Source organism: Salmo salar, chromosome ssa18 (genome assembly GCF_905237065.1).
Source record: "Salmo salar chromosome ssa18, Ssal_v3.1, whole genome shotgun sequence".
In the NCBI taxonomy this organism is placed as follows: Eukaryota; Metazoa; Chordata; class Actinopteri; order Salmoniformes; family Salmonidae; genus Salmo; species Salmo salar.
This window is the reverse complement of record NC_059459.1, coordinates 71,938,207-71,950,822: the sequence shown is the minus strand read 5'-3', so window position 1 is coordinate 71,950,822 and position 12,616 is coordinate 71,938,207. Positions and strand designations below refer to the sequence as shown.

The 12,616-nt window shown below is 39.1% G+C and overlaps 1 protein-coding gene across 5 annotated transcripts in view; it reads left to right on the top strand.

The window, feature by feature from the left end:
- The first annotated feature begins 756 nt into the window (after nt 1-756).
- Nucleotides 757-12,616, top strand: part of LOC106577961 (ret finger protein-like 4A) — a 65,700-nt gene continuing 53,840 nt past the window's right edge. Inside the window, exons 1-3 of one of the 5 annotated variants that reach the window (XM_045701467.1) lie at nt 757-1,022; nt 3,085-3,161; nt 3,406-3,561. In XM_045701467.1, the coding sequence (XP_045557423.1) occupies nt 3,092-3,161; nt 3,406-3,561 (226 nt within the window). In that variant the 5' untranslated portion in view covers nt 757-1,022; nt 3,085-3,091. Of the gene's footprint in view, nt 1,140-3,084; nt 3,297-3,405; nt 3,562-12,616 lie in introns of all 5 variants that reach the window. The other 4 variants (XM_045701466.1, XM_045701468.1, XM_045701465.1 and 1 more) reach the window with 4 other exon arrangements.

The following is a 12,616-nucleotide window of genomic DNA, read 5'->3' as shown; positions in this document are numbered from 1 at the left end:
GAGAACAGAGGGTCATCTACTAAAGTATCCAGAGAACGGCATGTTATCATCATGGAGAACAGAAAACTGTTGATGAGCTTCCCATAGAACTGAACCCTGAGAAGCTGAGAGTGTTAGTGGACTAGTAGGGAGGACAAATACATTTTTTCAACGCGGAGAAGAGGTGCCACATCCACTCCTTCTCTGGAACATGAACTAAGATAGTATATCCCTTCTTTGGCCCTAATGAAATGTGTAAAGAGTAACTCAAAATCTTCGCATAAATGCATAAATGTATTTTGGGAAACCTCATCCAAAGATGAAAATGTAAATGATAATTTATGCTCATCCATAAAAGCTACACATCTTTCATTTGTAAAAATAAATAAAATAAAAGACTGGTCCACCACTCAGATTTGCTTTAATTTAACAATGTTACAAAATATAAGTATTGAGTGTGACTGTATTGTTTGTAGTGTTGTAATGTAGTTCTGTAATATTCTGTCACCTGTATCTAATATCTAGTAAACCCCTCAAGCTCTGACAACTGTTGACAGGTGAGATGCAAGAAAACACTAAACCAAAATACTTTATAAAGGAATAGCAAATGTGTTGGAGTAGTATCTTATCTATAGATGAACATGTACATTCTAAATTATGCTAGTGTGAGGCAAACAAGGGATACATAAATAAATAACAAAGTAGATCCTCTTGTTGCTATAGCAACCTTAGTTCAACACAACGACACCTAGTGATTTTATGCTCTTGGGGAGGTTAAAAGAGGCATAGTTCAGCCATAATCCAAGTGGAAGTTGTATCTCTTTAACGGAAGCTTGAAGGCATATTTTTTGCTATAATAATGCACTTTTTCAGTATAACTTTTCAATATCTCAGATTTTTATTTAATTAAATGATTTGTTAAATGTGAAGAGGGCCATTCGTTAAACATTTAATTACATTTGTATGGCCTGACCTGTTTCAACTTTTACTGCTGGAGAAACCTCTAGAGGGAGCCTCTGAACCCTTGAACCTCAAAGTCTACAGTAGGTGTGGATAAACACTACTCATTGTTATAGGAAGCTCTGGGGAGAAAATAACGTTTATTTAATATCTGAAACGTACACTCCGTTATAGCTCCGTACTCTGTTATCTGTATTCAGGTAAGAGGTTCTAGTGAATTAATTAATTTCTAAAAGTGTATCTTTATCTATTGCGAAATAATTGGATATGTAACGTACATGTAATAATGTTTTCAAATGTCTTGATGGTTTAATTGTGTATTACTCTGGTTCATAATGAACTACAAAACATAGCTACGTATGAACAAATACATACATATCCACATAGAAGTACTGCAGTGCTTAATTTGTAAATCGGGAGGTGCTGCGACAAAAACGTGAGCGCTAGAAGGGGGTGACCTGGAGAGTTCTGAGGTACCGGAATGCATGAGAAAAAATATCACCTATATATTAAAGCATTGCATGTATATCATCGCATTTGCGTAGTGGCATAGAGCAGTAGAGTAGAGGAAGAAGTTGCACCCATGGGGAATTTTTTTTTTGCACCTTTAAGGTCCGGGAAAATGTTGGTATTTTAAAAACACATTTCATGCAATTCTATGTAATTTTACATGACTAGAGACTTTGGCAGAATCATTTTTAATACCGCACAAATGATCAAAATGGCAGGCTACTTTGACACTGACAAACTGAGAATCTGAGATCATAAAACACGACATTGTCTTGAATCCATCAATAGCCTAGGCCTAGGTTAAGTAAAGTTTAAATAAACAAATACAAATAGTTGTGTGGAGACATATTGTAGGCTACAATATGAGGAAATTATAGTCCAAAATATGCTTTCCAGTTTCACTGACTCACCCAATGATGCGCAGCTCACTCGCTGGTGATTGTCCGATGCGTTCGAAACAAAAGCATATCTCCCTTCTCCCTCTCTCTCTCTTGTAAAACATATTTGGAAGTTGATTCAATATTTTGGTGGCCTACAGCACAGACTCTTATCTTTTCAGCAGGAGTCGTTGCTTTTCAAGCTGTGTTTTCGCTCAATTGTATTTGAAATGTTTTCAGTGACAGATTTGGCGCGTTCCCGACTGTAGGCTATTCCTTATTATTGGGCTACAGTCCACCATTAGGCTATTTTTAAAAGCAGCTATTGATCATCTGTGGCTAAATTATAGGCCTTCTCGTGGTGTAGTAGGCTATGCTGAATGATTTAATGTATTTCTGAACAACCAGCAGTAATTATATAACTTTGGCAAATGTATTTGAATTCATCAGGGGTGCTGCAGTTCCCCCAGAACCCTTCGCGCAGCTTTGATTCTATACGGAAATAAATGATGAAGTGCAATGCTGGAGAGATGAGAGTTGCAGGCTCATGTCTATCAGAGCAGAGACTGAGAGAGATCATAGAACGTGAATTTCATTGTAGTTAAGTGAGAGACTGGTGCGCTTCTCACACAGCTACGGCCAAGCGTTGGTCTTAAACATATATGGTTACAATGTTGCGCAAACCATAAACAAGGGCCCGCCCAACCCAAATCAATTCATAGAATATTAGGCCCGGGCTGAAAATCAACGTTTTATTTTTTTAGGGTAAAGGAACATTTACGAAGAGGCAACTCGAATGAACTTTGATCTCTTTTATTTGAATTTTTACATTGCAAAAAGTGACAATGATTTTTCCATGCCACGATAGGTAGCGGAACAAAACAGTACAAAACAGAGAGTCGGGAATAGCCTACAGTCGGGATCCTCTCCCGACAGGATCCGGCTCAAATTACGCATTGAAGTACTGGCACAAAGTATTGTAATGAAACAGCAGGGAGCAAACCCTCGACGTTCAAGCCCGAAGTCCGGCGCGCTATCGACTGTGCCGCAAAACCATGCTCAAAAGGCAGAGTCGATATCCGCGCTTATAAACCCAGGGTCGTTACAGTATATCTGAGTAAACTTGTTGATAAAGATTTTGTTGAAAGAGTATTTGCAAAACAAAGGAATGCCAATCATGCTTATTATCTTAAAACATTATCGTAATAATATTGATGCATGCAGAGATTACAGGTCATGGTTTTATGTTCCCTGGCAGGTGCATCATGGGACCTTTGATCCAGCAATTCTGTTTGGTAACATGCCTTATCTTTTTTCCCTGTTCATCTGCTCCAGGTAATAAGCTAATAGTAACGTCTTGGGAAGGGCTATGAGGGCAGACCAAGTCATTTACCCTGGTACCACATATCCATATGTTGGTTGTCAATGTCCATTTGAACCATAAAGCTACAACAAAAAACAACATATCAGGTCCATCACCACTTATTTTAATCAAAGCCGAGGGATGATTTATTTTCTAACAAAGAGGACACATATTTAAATGTTGAGTTCAAGACCTAATTCTGATTAACCATTGCAGTTGCAGATGGAACAGAGACTGAGAGGCAATCAACTTCCGTGTCAACCTGTACACTGTATGGTTTGAATTGCACTGTGTGGTTTGCTGGATGTGTTACATTTGGGATCATTATTTTCCTGGGAGTGGTTTTCTTGGTATGGTATAAGTGCTGTAGAGGTAAAGCGTCATTAATTATACTTTATTACTTTTTAAAACAATATAATTAAATTGAGGAAATCCACTAATTTACTATGAACCTAACATTCATTATCTCCAGCATCTCCAGACTATGAGGTTATGAAGTAGTGGAAATCCCATTTAAACCCTCCATAAATCATTTTGTCTTGCTCTCTTACTGTTATCAATACAAAAACATATTACAAACAACTATCTGAGGATATGCACATACAGGTTTTTCTTAGAATAATGCAAAAACAAAAAAGAATAATAACTAATAATAACTTTCATTAAGCCAGTAATAAACTGTTCATAATTAGTGCATGTACAAATGTGAATAAATGTGTATGACAACATTTTATAAAATATTTATAAATAGTAAATATGCCACTGTTTCAGATACACAGAACCCTCCACAGCCAGACACTCCTAGCCAACCAGATAAGCAAGGTGAGGCAATTGAAGGCTACACACATGCTGATATCAGCAGGCACTGATTATGCTATCAAAGTAAGGGGTAATCAATGACAAGCAGTACATGTTCCATGAAATTGCACCAAAATTCAGAGGGTGTTGAGACATGTACAGTGGGGGAAAAAGTATTTGATCCCCTGCTGATTTTGTACGTTTGCCCACTGACAAAGAAAGGATCAGTCTATAATTTTAATGGTAGGTTTATTTGAACAGTGAGAGACAGAATAACAACAAAAATATCCCGAAAAACGCATGTCAAAAATGTTATAAATTGATTTGCATTTTAATGAGGGAAATAAGTATTTGACCCCCTCTCAATCAGAAAGATTTCTGGCTCCCAGGTGTCTTTTATACAGGTAACGAGCTGAGATTAGGAGCACACTCTTAAAGCGAGTGCTCCTAACCGCAGCTTGTTACCTGTGAAAAAGACACCTGTCCACAGAAGCAATCAATCAATCAGATTCCAAACTCTCCACCATGGCCAAGACCAAAGAGCTCTCCAAGGATGTCAGGGACAAGATTGTAGACCTACACAAGACTGGAATGGGCTACAATACCATCGCCAAGCAGCTTGGTGAGAAGGTGACAACAGTTGGTGCGAGTATTCGCAAATGGAAGAAACACAAAAGAACTGTCAATATCCCTCGGCCTGGGGCTCCATGCAAGATCTCACCTCGTGGAGTTCCAATGATCATGAGAACGGTGAGGAATCAGCCCAGAACGACACGGGAGGATCTTGTCAATGATCTCAAGGCAGCTGGGACCATAGTCATCAAGAAAACAAATGGTAACACACTACGCCGTGAAGGACTGAAATCCTGCAGTGCCCGCAAGGTCCTCCTGCTCAAGAATACATATACATGCCCGTCTGAAGTTTGCCAATGAACATCTGAATGACTCAGAGGACAACTGGTGAAAGTGTTGTGGTCAGATGAGACTAAAATGGAGCTCTTTGACATCAACTCAACTCGCCGTGTTTGGAGGAGGAGGAATGCTGCCTATGACCCCAAGAACACCATCCCCACTGTCAAACATGGAGGTGGAAACATTATGCTTTGGGGGACATTATGTTTTCTGCTAAGGGGACAGGACAACTTCACCACATCAAAGGGACAATGGACGGGGCTATGTACCGTCAAATCTTGGGTGAGAACCTCCTTCCCTCAGCCAGGGCATTGAAAATGGGTTGTGGATGGGTATTCCAGCATGACAATGACCCAAAACACACGGCCAAGGCAACAAAGGAGTGGCTCAAGAAGAAGCACATTAAGTTCCTGGAGTGGCCTAACCAGTCTCTAGACCTTAATCCCATAGAAAATTTGTGGAGGGAGCTGAAGGTTCGAGTTCCCAAACGTCAGCCTCGAAACCTTAATGACTTGGAGAAGATCTGCAAAGAGGAGTGGGACAAAATCCCTCCTGAGATGTGTGCAAACCTGGTGGCCAACAACAAGAATCGTCTGACCTCTGTGATTGCCAACAAGGGTTTTGCCACCAAGTACTAAGTCATGTTTTGCAGAGGGGTCAAATACTCATTTCCCTCATTAAAATGCAAATCATTTTATAACATTTTTTACTTGTTTTTTTCTGGATTTTTGTTGTTGTTATTCTGTCTCTCACTGTTCAAATAAACCTACTATTAAAATTATAGACTGATAATTTCTTTGTAAATGGGTAAACGTACAAAATCAGCAGGGGATCAAATACTTTTTTCCCCCACTGTATTTGCATATGTTTTACAGGCCAGAATAGATTTTATAAAGCCACGGCTACTTGTCAAAGAAAACAATATGTATGCTAAAACTAGATGGTAACTTTACAAGTAAACTTGTGAGGCTTGCTTTAGCTCTTTTAAAAATATTTTTGTGGTAATGGAAGAAGTTTATAAAGTTTTACATTACTATTTAAAGCAAAGCAGTTACGTATAGTTACATTTCTGTCTGCTTCTTTTGATAGACAACTACATCAACCTTATACTTAGGATTGTGGGGCAGATACATCAGACAAAAAGATTGATTGATTTCTTTGATTTATTGGTCAGTAGTTGTGTTGGTCAGTAGTTCTTTGGGCCCTAGAGCATGGACATGGTCAGTTGTGTTGGTTAGTAGTTGTGGTAAGTAGTTGTGTGGTTGTGGTCAGTAGTTGTGTGGTTGTGGTCAGTAGTTGTGGTCAGTAGTTATGTGGTTGTGGTCAGTAGTTATGGTCATTAGCTGTGGTCTGTAGTTGTGGTAATTAGATGTGGTCAGTAGTTGAGTTGTTGTGGTCATAAGTTGTGTGTTTCAGAAGTGTTGTGGTCATTCGTTGTGGTCAGTAGTTGTGTGGTTGTGGTCAGTAGTGGTGGTCAGTAGCTGTGGTCAGTAGTTGTGGTCAGTAGTTGAATTGTTGTGGTCAGTAGTTGTGGTCAGTAGTTGAGTTGCTGTGGTCAGTAGTTGTGGTCAGTAGTTGTGTGGTTGTGGTCAGTAGATACGGTCAGTAGTGGTGGTCAGTAGCTGTGGTCAGTAGTTGTGGTCAGTAGTTGAGTTGTTGTGTTCATAAGTTGTGTGTTTCATAAGTTTTGTGGTCAGTAGTTGAGTTTAGTAGTTGTATGGTTGTAGTCAGTAGTTGTGGTCAGTAGTTGTGGTCAGTAGTTGTGTGGTTGTGGTCAGTAGTTGTGGTCAGTAGCTGTGGTCAGTAGTTGTGGTCAGTAGATGTGGTCAGTAGTTGAGTTGTTGTGGTCATAAGTTGTGTGTTTCAGAAGTTTTGTGGTCATTTGTTGTGGTCAGTAGTTGTGTGGTTGTGGTCAGTAGTGGTGGTCAGTAGCTGTGGTCAGTAGTTGTGGTCAGTAGTTGTGGTCAGTAGTTGAGTTGTTGTGGTCAGTAGCTGTGGTCAATAGTGGTGGTCAGTAGTTGTGGTCAGTAGTTGAGTTGTTGTGGTCAGTAGTTGTGGTCAGTAGTTGAGTTGCTGTGGTCAGTAGTTGTGGTCAGTAGTTGAGTTGCTGTGGTCAGTAGTTGTGGTCAGTAGTTGAGTTGCTGTGCTCAGTAGTTGTGGTCAGTAGTTGAGTTGCTGTGGTCAGTAGTTGTGGTCAGTAGTTGAGTTGCTGTGGTCAGTAGTTGTGGTCAGTAGTTGAGTTGCTGTGGTCAGTAGTTGTGGTCAGTAGTTGAGTTGTTGTGGTCAGTAGTTGTGGTCAGTAGTTGAGTTGCTGTGGTCAGTAGTTGTGGTCAGTAGTTGAATTGTTGTGTTCATAAGTTGTGTGTTTCAGAAGTTTTGTGGTCAGTAGTTGAGTTCAGTAGTTGTATGGTTGTAGTCAGTAGTTTTGGACAGAAATTGTGGTCAGTAGTTTTGGTAAGTACTTGTGTGGTTCAGTAGTTGTGGTTACTGTCGTCCGTATTTTTCCAGGCAGCAAACGTTAGTTAGCTAACAGTAATGTTAGACTCTAACTTGAAATGAAACCACTTTTTGTCAAAATTAGAAATGTGTAATATCTGAAAATATAGCTAGCTAGACTATCTTACCGGTGCTCTGAATCAGAGTAGATAGCCAGAGCAAATTTACCAGCTACGTCTATCAACAGTTGTCGCAGTGACATTCTACTGAAATGGATACTTGAATAGTAGAGTCTTTTGTTAAGACATGTAGCTAGCTAAACAATTAACCATAATCCCATCTCATGACATTGCTACTCAGCTTGAATCTGAAAGTAGCTTACCAACCAGGTTCAATGTTAGCTAGGTAACAATAGGCTATAACTAGCAAAGCAAATGGCTCTGAGATATGAATAATAAGACCATACAGGTAATGTTAGCTAGCGAGCCAGCCAGCTTACATTAGCAAGCTAAGAGTACACTTTAACTTGAAATGAAACCACTTTATGTCAAAATTTGAAATGTGTAATATCTGAAAATGTAGCTAGTTAAACTATCTTACCCGTATAAATCATGGATGGACACGTCTCCCTCACGGATACCATGAATGCCCTTAGTGTGAAGATGTAATCCGGAGACTGGTGTTTTCTTCATCACCTTAGCTATCATACTTTATTTCTACAGATTTCAAAACTCGGTCCTCAAGAAAGTGGAGAGCAATACTTATGCAGTTTTACTACACGATACATAAAAAAAGCAGCGTTAGACAGGATTACCTACACATACTGACCAGCTCAAATAGACAGAAGCGTGTTATATGGCAGACCAATCCAACCTCATCTCTCGGCATGTCCAGCCCAATCTTTATGTCAGCCAATCATTGCTAGCGGGAAGGTTGTTGACTTTTTCTGTCATTAAACCAATTAGGCTCGTAGTTTTAAAATGTTATTTGTATTTACAGATGGCATACAAGTTTGTTATTGAGGCACATGAAAGTTCACATGTTCTAGATGACATTATGTTCAAATGGCTCTCCTGTGAAGTAGTGACCCGCGACATATGCCTGTTTCCTCAAACAAGTCACATATCATGATTGTCTGCTTGTTTCATATCTGCAAAGTAGTTGGAACTCTGTCAGTTCCACTTCAAGCATTTTGTCCTTATTTTTGTCCTCCATCCACGTTCATGGCATTTCCTTAACATTCTAAAGGCCCCATTATGACATCATCACTACTTCACAAACATTCCATTCTCTGTAAATGTAACAATGGATGACTGTAACTAAGGCTGGAAATGTCAATGCAATTAAACTAGCAAGTGCAATGATCACAAGTCATTCAAAACCTGGAAAATAGGCTAGCGCACATGTGACAAACACAAGACTCGCTGGCCAAATAGGACACACAAGCGAGTATAAATGAGTCAACAGTTGAGTCACCTACTTTATGATATTGCAGCCTGATGTGCTCACACTTCAATTGCGCTGTTTCTTATGTTCCGTTTACGGCGCGCAGTGGCGGGAAAGTGTACAGACACATGCCTCAGTCCTAGCTAGGCTACTAAAATGATGCAGTCTGGCTTCGGTTTTTAAAGCTGAACAATGAATAAACAAAATACAAAACCTGCAATAAAACACAATGCAAAGGAGAAACATTTAGGCTTAATACAGAAACATTTTGGCTTATTATAGTAACATTTGAGCAGTTGCCTAGACTGGCTACTCAACTACGAGACATTCTGAGTGCACCATACAACATCACCGGTGATCCATGCAGTGCAAAAGAAAGGAGAAACATAGTTTAAGTTTAAATGTTACAACAACCTATAGCTACGTTTTTGTAATTTGGAGACATTATATACTTTTTGATTAGGGTTGCAGCATTTACACACATCTGCAAGCATAGCAGCAAAGGCTGGACAAATATTATTTATTTCTTATTTTGTTTTAATATGTTAAAATGATATATACTGCATCCTATGGACATTATAATCCCGTTGACATAAAACAATGGCCAGTTTGGGTCACAGTTGCTATATCTGGCATGCAAATTCAATGTATTTTTTTCAATATGGCCAGTGTGCTGATTGAGTTTGGTTTCTGGGTTAGCATATCTATTCATAGAGCTAGCTAGCTATTTATTTAGCAAGCTAAAAACAAAGAGCCTAATGTTAGCTAGCTAGCTAGCTAGCTGCTGGGAGGATGTCATGTTATTGGAGGAGTGGCTGAGTGACCGATTTTTTTCCCCCTCATCGTTTTTTGAGTGGCTACAGCTAGAGATGCAGGTGTCATTTGGTTACCTAGCAAGAAATGTGAATCACTTTGCTAGTTTGCTAGCTAGCTATGCTGAACTTGAATGACAGTTATCCACAGTTAGCATATCTCTTAGTTGTCAATCAAATGTATTTGTCTTCAATCAAATCGACGTGTAGTTAGGACCATTCAGTTGATATTGTTGTTGTTGTTGATCTGCATAGACTCCCTTTTCATGGTTGTTTGATCAATAGGACTTTGAAGTTCCTAAATGTAAGAGGACTCCTGTGGTATTTACATATTTGCAGAAATCCATTCAGGTGTATTTTGTGGCTTTTGGAGAATGCATTCTTATGATCTAAAGTTGCGCTGTTGCTACTGCCTGTAAACACACAGTCCAGTTCAAAGTAAATCATCAAATCATATCAAATTGTATTTGTCACATGCACAGAATACAACAGGTGTAATAGACCTTACAGTGAAATGTTTACTTACAAGCCCTTAACCAACAATGCAGTTTTAAGACAAATATGTTTTAAGTAAAAAATAGATCAATAAAAGAGCAGCAGTAAAATAACAGTAGCAAGGCTATATACAGGGGGTACAGGTTAGTTAAGGTAATTGCGGTAATATGTACATGTAGGTAGAGTTAAAGTGACTATGCATAGATAATAAACAGAGAGTAGCAGCAGCGGGGGGTGGGGGCTTTCTCTGACACCGCCTGGTATAGAGGTCCTGGATGGCAGGAAGCTTGGCCCCAGTGATGTACTGGGCCGTACTCACTACCCTCTGTAGTGCCTTGCGGTCGGAGGCCGAGCAGTGTCATACCAGGCAGTGATGCGACCGGTCAGGATGCTCTCGATGGTACAGCTGTGGAACTTTTTGAGGATCTGAGGACCCGTGCCAAATCTTTTCAGTCTCCTGAGGGGAATAGGCTTTGTCGTGCACTCTTCCCGACTGTCTTGGTGTGTTTGGACCATGATAGTTTGTGGTGATGTGGACAACATGGAACTTGAAGCTCTCAACCTGCTCCACTACAGCCCGTCATTGAGAATGTGGGCGTGCTCAGTCCTCTTTTTCCTTTAGTCCATAATTATCTCCTGTGGCAAATGGCATATTTGCATATAGGCCTACTGTAGCTATGATTGGCTATGGCGCACTGGTCTGTGTAGACTCCGTTCCTGGACAAGACTGATGTTTTTATTAGGTTTCCTTTACTGCATTAATTGTCCAAACGCATGACCGTTTCCCACTCTATATTGCTATGTAATTTTCAAAAATGCCTTTCTCTACATCATTCCCAAACATTCTATAGTTGTATTAAAACGTGAAAATGACCATATCTACGTGCTTGCTTCTCCGAATTAAAAAAAATATATATCATCATATTCTTCCTGGAGCAGTCAACCTGTAATGATTCTACATTTCTAATACAGTCGGCTAATGTGATAATACAAAAACATTTGTTAGTAACTATCTTTTCTGGTTATTATGTGTTTATTTATCCTTTATTTAATCAGGGAAGACACGTTGAGATTGACATATCTGAGCCCTGCTTATTAGCTTTGGGTATAACACTGTATTCTGATTTACCTTTGCAGCTGATAAATTATTGCAGAATGTTGATCAGCCAAACGGTAATTATTATACTGTATTTTTATAGTCTGGTAATCAGAATGTTAATACAATGTAAATGTGGGACTTTATATAACTATTTTCATTGTGTTCTAATTGCAAAATAATTGTACAGATATAATCCTGTAATGTTCACCAGAAAGTTATGTAGTAATGTATCTAATCAGCGTCTTGTCTTTATTGTACAGTAGATTATATTAGGTAACCTTAATACCTTTAACACAAATGATGATAATTCTGACACTAGTTCTAGTTGTGTAACTGTCTAATTTCATTCTGCTTTTCAGATATAGATGTGAAGCACTTACATGAAGGTACTAAGCTATCATCTTTTAACATACAGTATTATGCCCACGTCTTCAGCAACATGTTGTCATAGTTTCAAAATAATGACGATTGATTAAATTGTTGTTTAGTAATGACCATTTTAACATGTATTTTCAAGTACGTCTGGTCATTTCTGTACTGTAAACTGAATCGGTATGGAAAACGTATTATTCAACTGTGTGTATCTGTTTTCTTTCCTCAGTGGATGTAACTCTGGATGTGGACACAGCTCACCCTAACCTACTGATAGATGGAAAAACAGTATGCTGGATAAAGGAAAAACCACAGAGACTGTGTAATGAGAAGATGTTTGATGAAGATCCTTATGTGCTGGGCATTATGGGCCGTGCTTGGAGGACCTACTGGAAGGTAAATGTGGAGAAGAAGGATGACTGGGTACTTGGTGTTACCAAGGCAACGGCTAACAGGAAGGGACAGTTAGTTCTTAGCCCTGCCAATGGCTTCTGGGTAATCAGGCTGTCCAATGGGGAAAGACTGAAAGCCATGGATGATAAGGAGCATGTTCTTAATAAAAATATTCCAGATAAAGTTGGAATCTATCTGGATTACAATGAAAATAAGGTGACTTTCTTTAATGTAGAAGACGCTTCACTCATCTACTCATTTACCAACGGACCAAGTTATGAGGATGAGGTCCGCCCACTTTTCTCACCCTGGAACAATGATACAGATCCAATCGATATTTTGTCCATTGTGATTACAAAGGTTTAGAGTAAACATTATAAACCATAAGCGGTCAGATGCCCAATTATAGCTTACATTGATGTTTTAACTGTTATTTAATCACTTGATCAAAGCAGTTTGATCTCTATCATTGGATCTCTTAATCCCTAAGAATATACTGTACAGTAACCTGTAAATGTTAGCCACTTTTTATGTTGAGTTGTTTCCACAAACATTCCACATGATGTGGATGATGTGGAAACTAAGCTACACTATGGAGAGTTTTCTTTTGTTGAACGACTTCAATTGTATATTTACAATGAAATGGAACCAATATGGGGTTGCC